The sequence below is a fragment of the Numida meleagris genome, chromosome 4 (assembly GCF_002078875.1).
Source record: "Numida meleagris isolate 19003 breed g44 Domestic line chromosome 4, NumMel1.0, whole genome shotgun sequence".
Lineage (NCBI taxonomy): Eukaryota > Metazoa > Chordata > Aves > Galliformes > Numididae > Numida > Numida meleagris.
In genome coordinates this window covers 910,917-930,254 of record NC_034412.1, presented here as the reverse complement: position 1 = coordinate 930,254, position 19,338 = coordinate 910,917, and the positions used below count along the sequence as shown (strand labels likewise).

Sequence of the window (19,338 nt, the reverse complement as noted above, 5' to 3'; positions counted from 1 at the left end):
GATCAGTGTTCTCTATTGTTTTCTGCCTCCCTGGTCCTCAAACCCCGTGTGCTTTATGCTGGTATTCACTTTCACCAGAGATCCACACAACGCTCACCAGGCACTACCTGTTAATATTATTTTCTGTTAAGTTTTCATTCTGCCATGCCCACCCAGTGTGAACAGAGTGTTATTCTAGCGTGTGGGCACTCCAGACGGGAAATTCTTGATAGTTTGCTGATAAAACTAATTTCCCTTTGCTTGGTCTCTGGTCAGTAATATCGTGTGCCTCAGGAAGGAGATGGAGAAGAGCTGTGGCTGGAGCACAGTCAGTGCCTCGCGTCCTGAGCGCAGGACATGGCTGCGCTGCAGGCTCAGCCCTGCTCCCTGCCCAGGCCCACAGCAGTCCTAGTCCATGTCAGAGGACACGAGGCTCTGCAGACCACAATTTGACTTAGAAAACAATTCAAATCAGATGCTTTAAATCGTAATCAAAACTGTAGAGCCACTTTGCGTTTTTCCCAGGTGGGGTGGGTGCGCATAGTGGAAAGGAAGGTGTTGCATTTAAGCAAAGCAAATAATCCGTGTGCTTTCTTTGAAGAAAATAACCACATTTTGTTAATTTTTAGAATGTTTTTTATGCTTATTTGTTTGGAAAGCAGTGGGGATTTTTCCCTGTCTGGTTCTTTTGAGAGGAAAGCGGGAAGAGGTGATATCTTTTATCAGACAAACTGTGGAGCTGAAGAAATCAGGTAAGCTTTCAGGAACAGAATCGCTTCAGTTCTGAAAGAGAAGCACCACATTTAAAGCTAATTTTAGGAATAATTGCTGTTCTATCCTTAGGCCATTACAACAACAGTACCAACTCCCATCATGTGTCTTTTGAGCGTTTTTGGATAAATTTAGAGCAGATGATTACTGCTGATCTACAGTACTCCCCAGAAACTAAAAATAACCTGGGCAATACCGTTCTGTGAACAAGTTAGCTTCTGACACGATGATTGCATCCTGACATTATGACTGTAATGGTAACCTGTCAAGTTAGATCTGTGGGAAAAGGTAAATTATGAAACTAATTAAGTTAGGCAGAATGGAACTGACATATAATTTAAAATTGAAGAATTTCATGTCAATAAAAATAGCAGAGATTTTGAAACTGGGGTAGGAATAATATTATTTCATAGTACCTGGCTGGCCTCAAAAGTGTCAGCAATACACTGCTGCCAGCCAGGCCGCAGCGCCCTGTTCATCTGCTTGCTCATGTGCAGGACGCAGAAGCAGAAGTTGTTTGTGATGAACACAGTCATGACTAGTAAGACGTGGTGTTACTGGGAAGGCACACCTACGTTATCACCTTGAGATATTCTTTAGCTGGACTTTGTGGTGCCGTGAATTAAAGGTTATGCTGTGTAAGTGGCACATGGCTCAGGACAGGCGACCAGTGAGAGCCGAAACATCCTAGGGGAGCCACAGTGGGAGGAATGGGGAGAATTTTCTTCATGCATGGTCATCATTTCCAAGGCTCCTTTCTGCCTGCTTTGGATGATCATCTTACGGGGCAATGCTAGGAAAAAAGGACCTTTTGGTCTGAATCTGTAGCTCTGGATGAACAGAGCGGGCCTGAACAGTCAGACACAATGGTACAGCACACTGGAATGAAGTGCTGGCTGCAGTCTTTTCAGTCTCTCTGTGTTGAAGCAGAGGCACTAGATCTGCCTTCAAGTTAGCAGAAACTGGGGGTACAGAAGCGCAGACTTCAATCCATAGTGTGATTGAGGAGGTGTATAGGTAATAGGCAGTGCAATACAGGAATCTTGTTTAACTTCAGATTTGTCTAAGATCAAGAAAAACATGTCAAGCTTCACCATTTAATCTCATCAGCCCAAAATACCGATATTAATTATCACCCACCGTGTGATTTATTTCCAATGAAAAGTTGTTCTGGAGTTGTGCCAGCGTCATTTTGTTGTACAGCAGAAGTGGATCATTTCTATCTTCAGACTTCGTTGTTGCCTATCAAAGTTAATAATGAGATTGAGTCAGTTCACAGGAATTTCGGTAAGCAGAAGTAGAAAGAAAACATTATTGTTTCTGGCTTAATACATTACTATGAGAAGTTTGCATAAGTGCAAAACACCTCCTGCGTACACACAGATAGCATGTATATACGCAGTGTGCATTCTGATCAGCATGCATGTGCTACTAAGTTCTTTCTGGCTCCGCTGCAGGCCATCTCCTATAGGCAGTGAAACTGCATTGCTGCCAGAGGACTGTGCCTGCTGTGCTGCACGAGGCAGGTTTGTCAGAGTGCTGCCACGTTTTCCAGCCTTGCTGAAAGAAGTCCAAAAACGAGGCGGTGGCCATTTGTGCTCTTCATCAGCAGCAACTGCTGTAGGGACATGCCAGCTGTGTTTCCTTTCTTACCCCCCTTCAAATCTTTCCCCAATAAATTCCTTTTCTTTTAATAATTTTCTATCTCTGATTTAAACCCAGAAGTGTGTTTTTCAGGAAAATATGAAGTAAATCAAAGTCAGATGGTTTTCGTTTATCCACATGGAGTGGTTAGGTCTTCCTCTGCCAAACACATGCCCTCACTATCAGCGTAACTTACAAAAACAGCGGAAGCTAGGAAATTTGTATTCTGACTGTTTTACAGTCAACCTCAGCTTCAGGTGCTTTCGGAATGTTTAATAATCACAGACCAGGCTCTTGCTCATGAATGCTTTCATTTCCACTTGTTTTTCTCAGTGCAAGTTTAAATTCTAGCTATTTCTCCAAGGCATACTTTCTGGAGAACAGCGTTTGATTAAAAATGCACTTGAAACAATCAGCATTGTGGAGCAGCTTGTGTAGGACAAACACTACTTTGTGTTGCGTGGCAAGCCAGGGTTGGGGATCTACGGCTCTGATAACGAAGCAGCCTGTGTGAAGAAAAGGACTAAAGGAAAAGAGGCCCCAGAAGCACTTCCCGAAATGCACTTTCTAAGGCAGAACAGACCCCAAGCCTGTCTCTCGCCCTCTTTTCCCTTGAAGGGCTTCTCTGAACAGATTAGGATAAAATAGTTTGCTATTTCTGGAAAACAGCTAACTCCTGCTTCCCTTGCTTGTTATAAGGCATGTGTTTTTATGTGTTCCCTTTAGGTATTCCAGACCCCATATACTTTTGGTCAACATTTGGTCCCACAAAGCAGCACGAGCATGTAACTTAACAACTCAGTTTACAGTTAGTTAGCTTCCTTGGGTATGGAGGTCAGGTGTTCAGAGATACTTTCAGAATGATTTTTCTTACATTAGCAATCTCCTTCTCCAGGTCCATGACTCTTTTCATTTCTTCAGAAATCTGAGTCTCGTTGAAAGAAATATTTCTTTCTTGCAGGATTAGTTTAGCTACAGAAATCATGAAATCGACGTAGGCAGAACATGCCTGAAGGAAAAAACACAAATGGTTTAAAGACAAAATTCTTCAAAGAATATTTGGATTATGTTTAAAATTTCATCTTCACTTCATGAACTATGTATGGTTCTTCATCTCTTTCTTTGATAACTGTACAGTAATTTATTCTCAAATACTGTTAGATCACAAATAGAAATTTGAAAATTCCCTTGTGGAAAAGTACTGTACGATTTGTAGCACTGTTCAAACCTAAGCACTCTCAACTACTGCACTGTGTTTTCATTATTTAAAATGAGACATTTGTGGGTCCATATTTAAACTACCACCTGTGCTTTTGCTAATTCACTTTAATTACAACTTCCAAAAATACTGTGTCCAAGGAGCAGAATTCCCAGAAACAGAAAACCAAGAGAAATGATGATGGACTGTGTGGGATTAGCATCGTGGGAAAATGACTCCCAGAAGCAGGGCGGCTCCTGTACCTGGCACATCTAGAAAGCATCTTGCTGCATCTAAGTTCAGTAGAGCTTCATATACTGCAGGTGGTATCATATACATGAAGTGTATCTGAATTTACCGAGGATAGGAAAGGAAATATAGGAGTATATTCCTTAAATGTTACACTGTCAAGTATCTAAAGATCTTAATTTTATTCCAGTTCCTCTTTGATAAATCACACTCATTTTTCTTTCAACTGAAATACTGTTTTCAATATACTTATAAAATGCAAGGTAAATACATATTAAAGTAGCTACAGTAATAAATTATTTTATGCAAAAATATCTTAATCTCCTGAAACAGTGAGAAAAGTAGGATTAATAAGGTGTGCATGGTTAATAAAACGGCAATCTTTTGTCCAGTAACCCAAGGCAGTAGGATACACCCCTGTGAATGAAAGCTACATTTATTCAGCCATTCTGATGACTCCTTTCTTTGCCATCCGTCTCCTGTCAGCCTCCCCTCCCTGTCAACAACGCCTGCGTGTGCTGGAAAACAGAGCAGCTCATGATCAGTACTGACAGCAGACTTCCAAAAGCAAGGTGCCTCACAGCGTCTTGAAGAACTGAACTCTCCGTGGTATTTTTAATTAAGACAGATTATTTTATCAGAGAGAAAAACCCATTAAACCACTGACAGCTACATTAACTCACAAAAGAGAACGCATAGCAAGCCTGCAAATACCATTCTAAAATATCCAAATCCATGTATAATTAAAAATATATATATTAATACAAACATTAGTCCAAACCAGCAAGTCAACAGAAATCTTCAGGTACCAATCAGTGCACTTTATTTTTGCCTTAAAGGTGAAGATCATTGCACGTCGCGGAGCAGACAGTTAAGTCAGCTAGCTTCAGATGGGCTGCATAAATATTCTCAGATATTTTAGAGGGAAATTAGATGTCAGAATAACTCCTATAAGAGTATTCTCTTAAAACAGAACAAAAAAAAAAGTTTTAAAAATGTGTTCATGAGTTCCACTCACAGCTTAGTGGTGGGTAGTACTGACAAAGCCAGAGGTTGAAGGGCAGGAGGCAGTACCTGGTTTGCTGCGTACAGCTCAAAGAGTAGGATGAGACAGCAGGAAACAGAGCCAAGCAAAGCTATCAGAGGGCAAGGGCTGAAGGGAGGAACATCTCTCAATTGGAGCACTCAAGCTTGTAAAACAGACTGTTACAGAACCACAGAACGCCCCGAAGATCGGCATGGCGATCTTCTGTGGGAGCAGGGAGCCTCGACGAGATGAGCTGTCCCTGTCCCATGGCGTATTAAAAACCCCCGGTGACGGGGGCTGGGGAGGTTGTTGCAGTCTCTGGTTGTTCTTACTCTGTCTGCCTTTCAGTGACTAATCTCTGTTTCTTCTTTAAAAATACTTTCCCCCTACGCTCCTGAAGTGGAAAGTAGTGTGATGCCTTCTGGTAGGTCAGAGTTTAGAATAGAAATCGTGGTTTCTTGTGCTGCAGTGGATGCAATATGGGAAAGGGAGCAAACTGTGATACATAATCTCCTACAGGCCATGGTAACATGGTGGTAATAGAGCTGAACAGTTAAAATGATACATAATTTAATGTAATCTCAATTATAGTATTAACTATTAGCGTGTCAGCAAAACACCTATAAAACAAAATACTTAATGTGGTTTTTCATAATTTCTGCATTTAATTACCCTGAAGAAAACTGGCTAATGAAAGGTTACTGTGGTAGCAGTTTCAGCTGCTCCAGCTCTCATACACACCTCAGCCCTCAAAGACTTGGAGCATAACCATGACTAGCAATGAGGGATACGCGGGGTCAGTGCTAACAGGTTAATGAAATCATGTGCAAACAGTAACATGAATTAAAGGCTATGAGAGATTTTAAGTATTTAAAGCAATTTATATGATATCATAGTTCAGCTGGTGCACTTTCATTAGGCAATTAACTGAGGGGACTGTGGTCTTTTCAAATCTTTTATGCAGTAAAGAGTGATCTTTGGTTCCAAGTGGTTGTGTTTTTTTCTTCCTAAGCCTATTAGCGATAAGAAAAGTCATTTCCCAGGATGATTAGATTATGTCTTCTGACTTAGGTTAACTCCAGCCAGTGGATCCATTCACTCTATGCCCATTATGGGCATGAGAGCAGCAGTAAATGTGTGGTATATGGACTAACCTAGCCCTGATCCTAACCCTATCCCTGGACTCCACTGGCTCTCTCAGCACTTGCCAGTTGATGATGCTAGTCAATCATAGTTCAGCAGCCATCATTTTTGTAGGGATTGAACAGAGGTGATCCATAAACACTTCTAGCTGTCTTAATATGAGCTACCTCTTGATTCAGCTGTAAAGCCTAGCAGAAGATGTGTAATAAGGGTAAATTGTTTCATGTTCATTTCCTTTCAAGAGGTCCTAAAAACTTCAAGTAGTTGTTCATGCAAGAATTATGTGGAAAACTACTATGTTTCTTCCACATGTATGTTAATTAAAAGAGGAAACAAAGAGAATGGATGATGAAGGAAGCAAGACAGGTTGGGATTTCTGAGGCACGGTGATGCTAGAGGAATACACAGCCTCCTCATCCAGTGCAGAGACAACTGGTTAATACTGGCAGCTGGAGCCTAGATGGAAAACACTTGGCTTGTAGTGCAGCCAAGAAGGTCAAGCAAGGACACTAGCATTAATGGCATAATAATATAATATAATATATCCTCTTCAGGATACTTGTACTGCCTCCCGTTCTTAGCTCATTTATTTCTATTTCCCCGTAGTCTCATTCATCTGTATTCTCTGCAGTTCCTTTTCCTTTTCTCCTAGCTCCTGGTATCTTGCCTACTTGCACACTTATCCCAGTTTCTTCCTCCAGTCTGCCACACATTGTTCTCACCTGTAGATCAGCCTTGTTTAAATGCTCATAATTATGATCTTTCTATTTCAGTTTACCCAGTTCCGCCAGTAATGGTTCCTGGGGTGGTATTAGAATCAGTCTGGGGAGAGACTGTTCCAGTTCTCTGCCAACCTCCCTCTTGGCAGGTAAAGCTGCCTTGAAAATACAGGCTAAAAATTCTGGACTGCAGTCAGTGATCTCTCAGCTCCGTCTTACCTCTTGGTATGCACCTGTGCATTCGTAGTAGTCACGAGAAGGTAGGCCAAGCCCTGGTTGATCAATCTGTAAATTTAAGTAAAAGTTAAAAAAATGTGTAAGGACAAAATGGCATAGGATTATACTGTTCTTTGGTCAGTTACAGGTTGCTGATGCTTCGTTCTGGTAACATTCTCTTCTGGCCCAAGGGGAATGTCTTTCCTATCCTCTCACACCCCTTTAATTCTTTCCTCTCTCCTTTCTCATCTTTCTCTTCAGACTTCCTTTTCTGCAGCTGAACAGTGCACGCTATGCGTTATCCATGCCAAAACAGTGGATGTACAGAAAAGAAAAGAGTCCAAAGACAAGCAGGGCAGTTCCTGCATCTTTGAAATTCATACATGCAAAGTAGCCAAGGATCTATCCAGCCAGATACAAAGGAGATCGTATCACCACTGCTCTTGGAACTGTTGTGTCTCAGGAGCAGCAAGAGCAGATTCACCATCTGCAATCCAGTCTTCCTCTGATTTTCCATTTTCAGAGATCACCTTACATCTAACAGCAGGCTGCTCTGGACATGCTGCTCATGCAAATGCCCTCAGCCACTCGTGTTTGGGCAGGGAACTGCAGGTCCTGTTAGTACTCTGACATGCGAGCACATTTTAAGAACACAGCCCCTTGCTCTGTGGGTTTTTTTACCATTGGGACCACAGCCCAGGTTTTCAGTGACAGGGATTTCTGCCTGAAGTGCAAGGAAAAGAAGCCATGCTTATTTACTTGCTTGCACGCATATTTAAGTAGATCATGTCTGTCTTCTGTCCTGTGTACCCAGAAACTGTGTGTTTGTATCTATGTATGTCTCAGTTACACTCACCTCCTCGAGAACAGCAATGTATCAGCACAGTGAATAAAGATTATTAACCCCGAAAACAGACAGTGCGCTGCCAAACTGATAATGGAAGTTTAAAAACCACAGAGATTCACAAACTCATCTACAACGGGTAAAATTCAAATCAGTAACATCTCTCTTGGCTAACATCTGTCTGTGCTTTCCGGTTCTTTTGCTCCACTGCTGTGCCCAGCAGGGCAGTGCCACCCCAGCAGACTTACGTGGATAATATGTGTTGTGGAATTCTTATCGTCTGTGCCGACGAAAAAATTAATAAGGACCTTTTTCCCATATCTGGAGTTCAGCTGTGCAATAGCAGTCTCAGCTGTCCAAGCAGCACCTGGGCAAATGAAAGGTACACTCAGTCTTCTTGTTGGTAAACAATGACAAATACAATCCTGTAGAAATCTTAACAGAGAAGCACGTGAACGCTGATTTTCTTACCATAGGAAGACTCCCAGTTATTTGTTGCTACAGGCCAGTCAGATAAATTTGCCAGGAGACTGATTAAAGGCATTCCACCTCTGCTATCAATGGTTGCTTTTGGAAAAAATAAAATGAATTAGTATGGCTTTTTAAAACATCCAAATGGTAAACTATTCTAATGAGTTCAGAATTCCAAACCTGAGAACTCTTCCCACCATCACCACAACAGAATTACGTTCTGATATATGCCTCTTCTTTAAGATTTAATGTTTAAAATTCATTTCTGTCATGACTGCAAACAACTTATACAAATCCCTAGGACCATGACGTTGAAGACCTTCTGTATTTCGACTATAAATAGAACTTAAAATAATAGCTTTGGGAAATAATAATAATTTTATGGAAAATATAAAAAATTATTTAAGTAGCGCTGCTGTTTTATTGCACCTCGTAGGGACAGCATCTAGCTCAAATTCTTGAAATAAATGATCCCTGTGTCTTTATAGAAGCTTGATATGTTGGAGATTTTCTACCCGATCTCTTCTAAGAAAGAAGTTAGTTCATATTTAACTGGAAGGATTTAAATATCTGCAACAAACTGGAAACTCAAGAGTAATGCAGTTGCACTTAAAATATCAAAGCATGTCAAACGGATACACAGTACTAACTGTACTATTGATGTTCTTATGTAACTCTCTAAAACTCAAGAAGAATTTCTGAAAAATTCTGCACCGAAACTAGAAGTAGAGATATAGCTGACTTTGGAAGTTGAGTTTCTTAGATGTCATTGTTTAGCTGACGTATCCTATATGCAATAAATTCAGGAGGAACTTACTTTCATTTATGCACGATCTGTACAGCGTTTTTGCCTTCTGCACTGCTGTTATATCATCGCTGCTTGGTGTGTCGAGGACATCTGGAACACACAGCAAATATACCTTAATATCAGATCTCTGGTGGAAAGATAACTGAAGGAACTATGAGGCCCCATCCCTGCCTGCCTTGCTGTCACACCGGGCTGCTGGCTCGCCTTCCCCTGGGGGCAACCCGCTCTTGCCACTCCTTTACAAACACTGCTCCACAGAAACGGAAGCCTCGGGAAGAGCATGACATCCATGAACTGCAAGCTTGGTAAAACTGGAAGCTAAGCAAGTAAGGAAGGGATGATCAGTCTCCAGAGTGGTTTTGAGAATCTTTTGTGAGTATAAACTCAGTTATTTATTTGACTCACTCTGTTACTTTAGTCTGAAAAAAAATGAATGTGGGTAATATGACAGTATTACTTCTTGTGGAAAAAGAAATGTTTGTAAGTCTATGACGTGACTATTTAGAAAAATGCTTCCTTCTATTTGAGGTGTAGAGGATGGAATACAGACAGGCAGGACGGGGCTGCCGGAGAGCAGCTTCCAGCGGTTCAGCTGACTGCAGGCACACCTCCTCCTTTGTCACCTGGCTTCCCTGCTACTGTTAGTTTATGAGAGTAATCATACGAATTATAATACGCGGATGAGCACACAGAGTTCAGATATCAGAAAGGTCAGGCCAAGTCAGCTGTGCTCCAGCGTCAGACACAACAGTGTAACTTCCAAGGTATTCTCCAAGCAAACAGGTTGTAGTGGATTTATCCTGAACTGAACATAAAGAAAAATGAAATATTTAGTAGTATTTTAAGCTTTGCTAGATAACCACACCTTGTCAGAATTACGTGTAAGCCAAAGAAGAAACTTTATATAGTCCACAAACATAAACCCTACTGACCTTTCAGAACAACTTCTAGTTCATCTCTTAAAATGTCAAAGTTACTATAACGGGAGCTGGTTTCTGGAATGACGTTCCTCTTAAGCCATCCTCCACAGGCATATTGGTAAAAATCATTGCAAGGCTCTGCACTGGTGTCCATGTTCTCAATGATTCGGGCTGCTGCAATATACAATACAAACCAAGGTGTAAAGACTCTTTGGGGAAGAGCAACGAATACATTTGTTTGCTGTGAAGAGGAAAACACTTTCTGTTTAGTTTAGAACAGGCTCCAGCCTACTTTAGTGTTCTAGGCCAAGCAAGGTACTAGTCAATAAAAAGCAAACTACTATTCTTCTGCTGCCTGTAGCTCATATGCTTTTCTATTGCCTGTGTTTCTGGATGGGTAAGCTTCCTCTATCTAATCTTGCTATTCATTGCGAGTGGTTACTTGGTTATAAAGCGTTTCATTTACTGACTTCTTTGTTTTGAAAGGGGGTGAAAAGAGAAATTAAAAGCTGATTTCCTGAATCTACATTTGATATTCTAGACCTACTCCACATTTTTATAGAACTTACACTGCTTCTTGCTATCCCCATTCACCCTATCAAAGTTGGCTGATCAAAGACTAACTGGTCACTGACTGATCATGACATGGGTTTCCCTTTTGAAATCTGCTTTCTTGATGACTGTATTCCAGCTGCTGTTCATAAAATTCCAGTGCTTTATCTCTTTAGTATAGTTATTCCGCCTAGCTTGTTTTCACCACAAATATGGCAGCATAAAGCCTGGGAGAGGTGCTCGGAGTCAGGCATCAATTAGTGATACCTCTGATTTGCCAGAATACTGAATATCCTTCCCATTTTCAGACATTATTTTTAGTGAATGGTGAGGCTTGTGATTACAAGTGTTCATTCCTCCCACATGCGTGAGTCAAATACATAGTTATTTCTCTGTACTTTCAATATTTTCCATGATGTTATGGTGGTGGAGATCAGGGGTGTAGGCAGGCTGTAGTATTTCTGTTAACTGGCTTCCCCCCTGGTTTTTCTTGGGATGTTCAGTTAAATTAAAGTTACATTTGAAGCCAGCATTAGATGCTTTTATGATGTTGGGAGCTGGAAAAAGCCATGAACACATGCATTTTCAATTTTGGACTGCATAAGTAGCATAAAAAACATTGTGAAAATAGGTACAGTGCCTAGCACGCCATTTTGTCCTTGTGAAGTTAATGGCAGGATGACTTCAATTTGAAAGAATAGCAGACCATGCCAACAATCAGATATTATGATATTCAGTCGTATTTTCACTGTTTGACACTTGCTTTCTACCTATCCTTGAGAAAGCCAAACATCCAGTCCTACTGTCCAGTCTGCTAGAGCAAAGGATTTTCCCTCTGCCTGTACATTTGGGCAAGATGCAATGGGTGTAAACAGAAATACAAAAAAATTTTATTTTGAAATTAACAAAACCTTAATACTGTAAGAGTGGTCAAGCACTGGTACGTGTTGTCCAGTAAGTTTAGGAAGCCTCTGTCTTGGAAATAATCAAAACTTGACTGGACAGGATCCTGAACAACTCTCTAGCTGTCACTGCTTTAAGCAGGGCAATTGGACAAGATGATCTCTAGAGCTCACTCCCAATTCCAGCTCTTCTGTGATCGTGTAAACTCCACTATCTTATTTTCTTTCTAGTTTGTTGTGTTCTATTTAGGGGAAAGTGGATGTTTTGAATGGTGCACTTGATTCCTGTCCTAGCTGTATCCCTTTGCTGTAACAGAGGAAGGTGGACAATTATGACCAAGCTCTCTTACTTTAAGGGTATCCTTAGGAATCCCTCTGTCAGACTGGAGCAGCATCTAGAGAGCAACACTGTCCTTTGGGTTATCCTGATGTGTTAGTCGAGCAACAAAGACCTTAATAGCCAGGACTTGACATCACAGCTGGCTCTTTCAGTGCAATGTGCCAACCTTGCCACAAAGTAATGGTGAGCTGGAAAAATCTTCTGACACCAAGAAAATGTAATTCTTACCCACTGTATTGTCACTTTTGGAGATAAGAAAAAATAACAACAAAAACAAATCAAAAACTAGAAGAAATCTACATCTTGTGTACATCTGGCAACTTACTAACTGTCCATGTAATTATCAACCCTGCTTGAACCATGCAGTCAGGTTGCTGTATTGGTAGTCAGTATCTGAGCAATCTTTCTTTTCTATTACTGTGATACAAAAAAGATCTATTATAACATTTCTGCTGTAAAGCCCAAAGCAGCCAATATTAGCACATCAAATTTTATTAAAACATTTAAGGTTAATGCTGTGAAAAGAAAGAGCTGAGTCATGGGAACTGTAGTCTTTCACTATTCATGCAAGTTTTCCTTCAGAATACATCTTTTAGGTATTGCCCTCAAAAACACTGACTTCAAGAGCGTGATTTGCACATCTGAATCCCCGAATGGCCAGCGATTATTTGTCTGATACCATGAATAAACTAAAATCAATGAAATGTGATTTTGTCAGCAATGAAGCCCCGAAGCACGTGCTTGATGTCAACATGTGCATTGCCCCTTTGAAATCAGTGGGACTACTTAGGCTGGACAGACTCCTAAACATGCACTAAGTTATTTACGAGTTAATACTTGGGCCCAGTGGAGTGTTCAAGCCTGTACACTGAGACATTTTTGCTCTGGAAATTAGAAGTGTGAGACTGATGAACATTTTGTTATTTAATTCTAATACGGGGTCATTCATACCTTTACAAGGAAAGGAAGTACAACATAACACTTTTCCTTAGTCCTCTGTGTTGCTTTGATGAACCAAACATTGGCTCTGTTCCTGTGCTTAACATGCTTGTTCAATTTCCTAACTTGCACTGAAGAATATAGAGACTTGTTTGAACAACATTTAATGATTAGTTTTATTGTCATTCTCATGATTGCCAGTTGTTGCTTTAATAGCTTACAAATAAAGTAATAAAAGTTGGCATAACAACTAATGACCTGAGAAGGATATGGGAGAAACACTATGTGCTTACCTAGGTGACATTAATAACAGAGATATGAAAATTTCCTATTCTCTGAAGTTCTGAAAAACTTTCTGAACTGTATCATGATGTTCTTTGTGCAGTGAAGGCTCAAGCAGATGCCAGCTAACCCTGGTTCACACTGTTCTGATTCTGGAGCCAAGAACTCCCTCACTGTACAGACCACCTCACTGAAGTCATCTTTTCAGTGAGCAGTTCCTTCCCAACACTTGCCTCCCATGTAAAGAATCTGACAATTAGATTTCACTTGACGGTCATACAAGTTTGGAGGAGACCCAGCACTTCTATAGCAATTTCTGCCCTAAGTGCATTATACCATTGTTGGACAGTGAAATCTTGGCTCATTTATCCAAACTTCTTAACAGATTTTCAGAAATGGGTAGCTGAAAATTAGCACCTTGAGAGATTAAAAAGCTGTAATCGAGTCAGAAAACTAACCTGATCATTTTTCAAACCGCAGTATGAGCTTTCATGATGGCAGAAAAATCCTTTGGAAGTATAACTAGAATACAGTGATGGCCACCTGAAATAAATCCTGTGAGATACCCAGACTGCGTTGATGGCAATAGACCAAAACCTTTATGACTCCTCACAACTTTTCCTGTGTCTCTTATTGACAAAGTGGATCTATGCCTTCTCCTGGGGCTGTCTTTTTCCCTTAAATTCCAGTGAGGCCAGTCGTGATGTACGGAATCCATGCAGAATTTATCAGTTCCACTTGACTTGAAGGCAACACATAGATATTACTGTATTTCTGATGCTTTTCTATTAATACTATTGATGCAACAAATCTCCAAAATACAGCAGACAGTGCAGAATATCTCACTTTAAGGGTTTTGACTAGACTAGCAGTTGGCATGAAAATACATCTGAAAAAGTCATTGATTTTTACCACTCAGAAAGAGGTCTATAAAATGGGAGGTGACCAAGGTTCAGCAACATGCAAGGTGCTCCCTTGGTAAGCTGTAAGTCCACAGTGGGAGTGCTGGCGAATAATCCATGTTCTTAGCTTCTGTTTTGAACCTCTGTGTCTGGGCCACTGCCTTTGTAAACTGTGTGGCCAAGTCATTTTACAGGACTGCAGAATGCAAAAGAGTAACATCTGCCAGAGCATAACACTAAGAAAGCAATTCAGGGTTCCCATCTTTGGAAGCTTCCAAGAAAACCACATAATCAAAAGAGATGATAAGGGTATGCAGACATAGGCAGGTGTAGGACTGTCCTGACCTGGAGAAGATTGCTACAAGGACGGGAAGAACTGTGCTGTCTGGCCAGGGAAAATGGCATAGAATTGGCATGGAGCCCCTTCGAAATGTGTGCTGGCCGTACCAAGCTAAACGCTCCTTTCTTTTGAGGAATGAAAGGGAGAAGCTGCTTCTGAGGCCAGCTTGTAGCAGTGATGAAGTGTTATAAAGAGAGTGGGTTAACTCAGAAGTGTTTGGGGAAAAGGGGGAAACCAGCATTAATTGAACTGGAGGAGGAAACCGGAACGCCAACAGAACTATAGGTGAGGGGAAAGGGAAAGCGTGGCTCAGTTCTGCCTTGAGGCTTTTTAGTAGATGTCTAGTAGAGTTCAGACCAACACGTAAACTTTTTTATGCAGTTCAGTTCTTACTGAAGAATGACATTAGCTAGTCAGCCTATAAAATACCCAATTTTTCCTGGACATGAAGACTAATTCTGCCTCTCCTCAAACAGCATGGCATCTTTAAGAGCTATTGGCAATCAGGACTTACTTTATACACATCTTCGGAGACAAAGCCTTTCAGCACGTGCTGTAGCACCGCCTGAATGCTGACGTGGGGGTGAGGAAGAGCCATTTTCTGATTCACTGAAATCACTTTCTGCAGCTAGAGGTATTTTTTGGAGAGTCTGCTTCTAGCTCTTGAACTAGCCTGACCCTGATGACTTTACAAGATTTCACAATATCACATCACAAGATTTATATTTGTAGAAAAAACACATGAAGAAAATAATTTGGGTTAGCAGATGGCACGCTTCAACGTGCTGTATTTGTCTACACTTAGCTGGCAACACTACGTGGCTATAATTTTGCTTAAAAGTACGTATGTGTATTTGAAACATACATATTTTCATTCTTACCTGACTTTATGCAGTCTGATGTCTTGCAAACCCCATCTAGAAACAATACAATCATACTTTTAACTTCCACTCAATGTCAATATAATAAAAGCTACTATAAATTTTCCTCTAATTGACAGTCGCTTTAGAAATTGCATTTAACTGCAGGGTACAGTGAGATAAAGATAAAAGAACACTGCGCATTCAGAAGGTGGAATGTATAGGACCTGGCTCTGAAGATACCATTATCCTCATCCCTGTAGGGTTGCTCGGTGCAAATGGATCAAGGATTTTTGTGGTCATTTGAAGAAAAGGTTCTATCAATCAGTTAGAAGGGGAAAAATATTATTTTTATTTAAGAAAAGGAGAAATTTGGAGAAAAATAGAAAATGGACTGAAAACAGTTGCAAAGTCAGTCTGAATTTAGCAATTCCCTACAATGACAAAAAGATTGTGGAGAAATTGCATGAAAATTCGGACACATTTCCTCTGAAGTCCTTTAAGAAAATACATGGCTCCAGAACACGAAGTTACTTCCTTCTGAGACTTCAGAGGTACAACAGTTCTTATCTTTCCTTTCAGAGTGGCATTTTTTCCATTCCATAAATGGACAATACAATAATAAAAAGTTTAAATAAAATTATTGAGTACTTTAAAATGAAAAAGATCATTTCTAGTGTAATTAAACATTCTGTTTGACATAAAATGGAATTTTGAGTTTGCCTGTATTTTCCATTCCAAAAAAAACCATCAGTATTTCTGCCTAAACCGAATTATTTTCAAATATTTTGGTACGGCTACTGAGTTACAAAACATTTTGTGTGACTGTACTCGCTGAGAGTCCTTGTCACAATACATTGTGAATGGTAGAAACAGGATTTTCATATATCCAGGAAGATGGAGCGAGCGCTGTAGTTTGGTGTTCTTTGAAACGATTCTCTTTCAGAGTGTTCCGCTTAATGAAGCATTAACTACAAACAGCAGTATTGCTGAGTCCGAACAAGCAGATGGTTTGTGTTTCCCACAACTCTGCCTAAGTTCATTTCTAGAGTCCCACTTGGAGAACAAGCAGTTTTGTGTCAGTGTGCAGCAATACCAAGTGTGGACGCAGCGTTACGTTTCACATCATTGTGTCATACTGTCTAACAATGTATGTGCTAAACACGATGATGATGGAGCTGCTGCATCTGGTGTTGCACTGTGGGTATAGTCCTCCACAATCAGGCAAATACTCCAAGCTGACCATTTACATTTTTTTCTTAATGTCTCTGTAGTGCAGCTGTATACACTGTGCAACGTAGACTTTTCTAATACAACCTTTTAATATACTGAATCTTCAGTATTTTTTTCCAGTATGAACAGCTGGGTTCTATTTGATAAAGGATTTTTGCATAATTTCTTAAAGTACTTTTATATTAACACGTATTTGTACGTTCCGTGTACTCACCATCGTATGTAGCGTACAGGACTATCATTGTGATTGCCACGATAGCAAGCAGAATCACTACAACAGTTAGCCCTATCTCCAGGCCACTCCATCGCAGTTTCTTCTTTGGTTTTGGAGTATTCATTTCAGTTATATCCATCTGACTTTCTGACTTGCCCATAACCCAGTGTCTGAAAAGGAAAAGGGAGAATTCACTGGAGAACGCTGAGTCGCAGGTCTTGCAATTGGCTCCTCGGCTGCACAGCGACCAAGATGTTTCCTGGGTGGATTTCCACGCTTGCACAAAGTTTATCTGTAACACTGCTAGAAAGGCATGACACTAAAATGCCTGTCCTGTCCTCATGCCCACGCAGGCGGTACGTACCATGTGCCTTGTGTTTGCGGAGAACAGAGGAGCGGGCTTCCTCCGTGTGAAGAGGCCGCCGAACAGAAAAGGAAGGCCAGCAAACCAGCCCCTGTCTCGAAAACTCACCGTGTAATTTAATCTTGTGTGATGGTACAGGAATTCACAAGCAAGCAAAAGCAAGTCTCCTTGCCTGAATAAAAATTAACTTAATCTGCCAATTACTTATCTCACGCCAAAGGTCAAAATATACCATTGTGCTTCGCTGTCATCTTTTAAAATATCGTGTAAGCAATTCTTGACTACAGCTTTACAGCTGTCACTAAAAATAGCCAAAAAAAATAAGTAAGTCAGCCTGTGCTGGGAGCACGCCACATTGAGACTGCAGATAATGAGGCTTCACAGTGATCATTAAAGAACTGCAACCGGGTCCTCTCTGTTGCTGGTAGAACACTGCACATGGGAAGTAACTGCAACACGTACGTGCGGAACCGGTGGGAGTGTGACGGTGCTCACTCGTGGAATGTGTATGCAGTAGTAGATTTTAAGGCAGTGTTTCTGTCACTTGGTGACCCTCTGCAGCCCTGCGGTTGCACCAAGCTTTCTGTCTTTGAGAGCTCTTATTTGCTCAGGGCACGGTCACTTTCTTTGCTGATGTTCACATTCCTGTACATCTAGCAATGTATTTCTCAGTTTTTTGCAATGGAAACCTGACAGTTTCTATTCCAGCGTTCCCTGCTGGAGGTCCTCTTGCGCCCATCACACCTGCTTTTCCCTGCAAGCAGCAGGACCAGCAGGAAGGGTGCCCTTCTCAGCTTCTACTGCCCTCCCACTCCTAAATTTGTACTTCATTATTTTAAACTGGGTTAAGTTGTTATGCCCGGCTTGGATTCATCTTTGTTCCTCAGACTGCTACAACCTTTCACAGAAACAGTCTTGACGTTTTCTCAGCGTGGTCTGTTTCCGCCTGATTCCTGTCCCTTAATTCAGGGAACCACAGAATCGTAGGGCTTGGGAGGACCGCGGAGAACACCTAGTCCCACCCCAGTGCCAGCAATCCCTTCCTCTCTTGTCATGGCCACCTCAAGAGCAAGCTCCCTCTCTGCAAAAACATGTCCCTGAAGTGTGTGCTTATGAATGAAGATATTAAATTATTCAGTATCCTGGACCTAAGTAAACAGATTTTGCGTTCCACCTGTTTAAATAAGACCTGCTTAGGTGTACCCGTGGACACGATCGCGCTAACACTGCTTATTCAAATGAAGGAGGGAACATTTTATTTCAGAGCATCTCCCTCTCTTCCATCGCTGCTCCCCACGCAGCAGGCTGTGCACCATGCCAGCAGTGCCTGGGATCCCGCGGCTCCGAGGCTGGCACCCTGCAAGCTCTGCCCAGCTCTGCCCTTCCACACCTGCACCGCTGCCGCCCCTTCCACTTCCTCGTGAGCCGCCCTCTTTTTTCCTCTGAAGAACGGGGCAAAGCACCCCGTGCTTTCTGAGACACGGGACTGCAATCCCACAGCACCATGTCAAATGAGAGCTACGCCGAGAAACTTGTCCTGCATTAGCAGTGAACTAGAAATTCATAGGTAATGTAAAAGCAAACTGTCAATTAAGCATTCATTAACCGTTATACCCTTCTCACTTCCAGTCGTACCAAGCAGCAGAAAATGTATCTTATATTGACTAAGTGCTGACCAGTGAGTCCTCTGAATACCTGGGGCCTAATTTAAGAGGTGATGTTTGTCTTCTGACTCTGAAAGTGTCGTTAAAGCACTGAAAACATGGCTTATTGGAGCAGGCAGAAACACTGCACCTTTGCATGCCAGTATGTCCCTTGCAGCTGAGTTTTTCCAAGTGAGCTAATCTTTCTGTTCGTGCAGGAGCACTCCTCGTGTTTAAAGGCATCCCGCTAATATTTACCTCTAGTCATTTAGAGAACGTATCCCACCTGCATTAACAGACTCCGGGTAAAAGCTTCTGTATGTGCTAACTGCAAGCACACCAACAGCAAAGGAATCGTTTAAGCAGATAAAAGCGTAGGTAATGTGGTTTTCTTACATTTCCGTTAATGCTCCGGGATTCCAGCTGCCTACCAAAGCACAGATACAACAGACAGCTGAAATTAATTTCTCGGACCCTGGTGTAGCCGCACAGGGAGCTGATGCAGCAGCGTTTCTCCTTGGGATGCGTGTGTTTAAAGATGACTTGAGGCATACCTGGTTCTCGGTGCGGTCTCTACGGGGAATGCAGCACGGCACGAAACTCCCTACCTTTTTTTGTCATTGTGTGGCACGCAGCGTGCAGGCGAGCTACTCCCGGCGCGGTAAAAGCACGGCGCGGCAGCTCGGGCCGGCTGACGAGTGCCACCGGGCTCCCCGCTAGAGCCGAGCTCTCGGGCCGCCGGCTCGGCCCCCGCCCCGCCCCGCACCGGGGGGTCGGG

At 41.7% G+C, this 19,338-nt stretch overlaps 1 protein-coding gene across 5 annotated transcripts in view; it reads right to left on the bottom strand.

Moving 5' to 3' along the window:
* MME (membrane metalloendopeptidase) overlaps positions 1–19,338 on the bottom strand; it is a 41,685-nt gene that overhangs the window by 19,363 nt on the left and 2,984 nt on the right. For 2 of the 5 annotated variants that reach the window (XM_021394174.1, XM_021394175.1), the window contains exons 2-10: positions 16,554–16,723; positions 15,128–15,163; positions 10,002–10,163; positions 9,079–9,159; positions 8,262–8,357; positions 8,039–8,157; positions 6,950–7,015; positions 3,269–3,403; positions 1,891–1,992 (exon numbers count right to left, since the gene is read on the bottom strand). In XM_021394174.1, coding sequence (XP_021249849.1) covers positions 1,891–1,992; positions 3,269–3,403; positions 6,950–7,015; positions 8,039–8,157; positions 8,262–8,357; positions 9,079–9,159; positions 10,002–10,163; positions 15,128–15,163; positions 16,554–16,713 — 957 coding nt within the window. In that variant the 5' untranslated portion in view covers positions 16,714–16,723. Of the gene's footprint in view, positions 1–1,890; positions 1,993–3,268; positions 3,404–6,949; positions 7,016–8,038; positions 8,158–8,261; positions 8,358–9,078; positions 9,160–10,001; positions 10,164–15,127; positions 15,164–16,553; positions 16,724–18,956; positions 19,326–19,338 lie in introns of those variants that run through there. The other 3 variants (XM_021394173.1, XM_021394172.1, XM_021394171.1) reach the window with 3 other exon arrangements.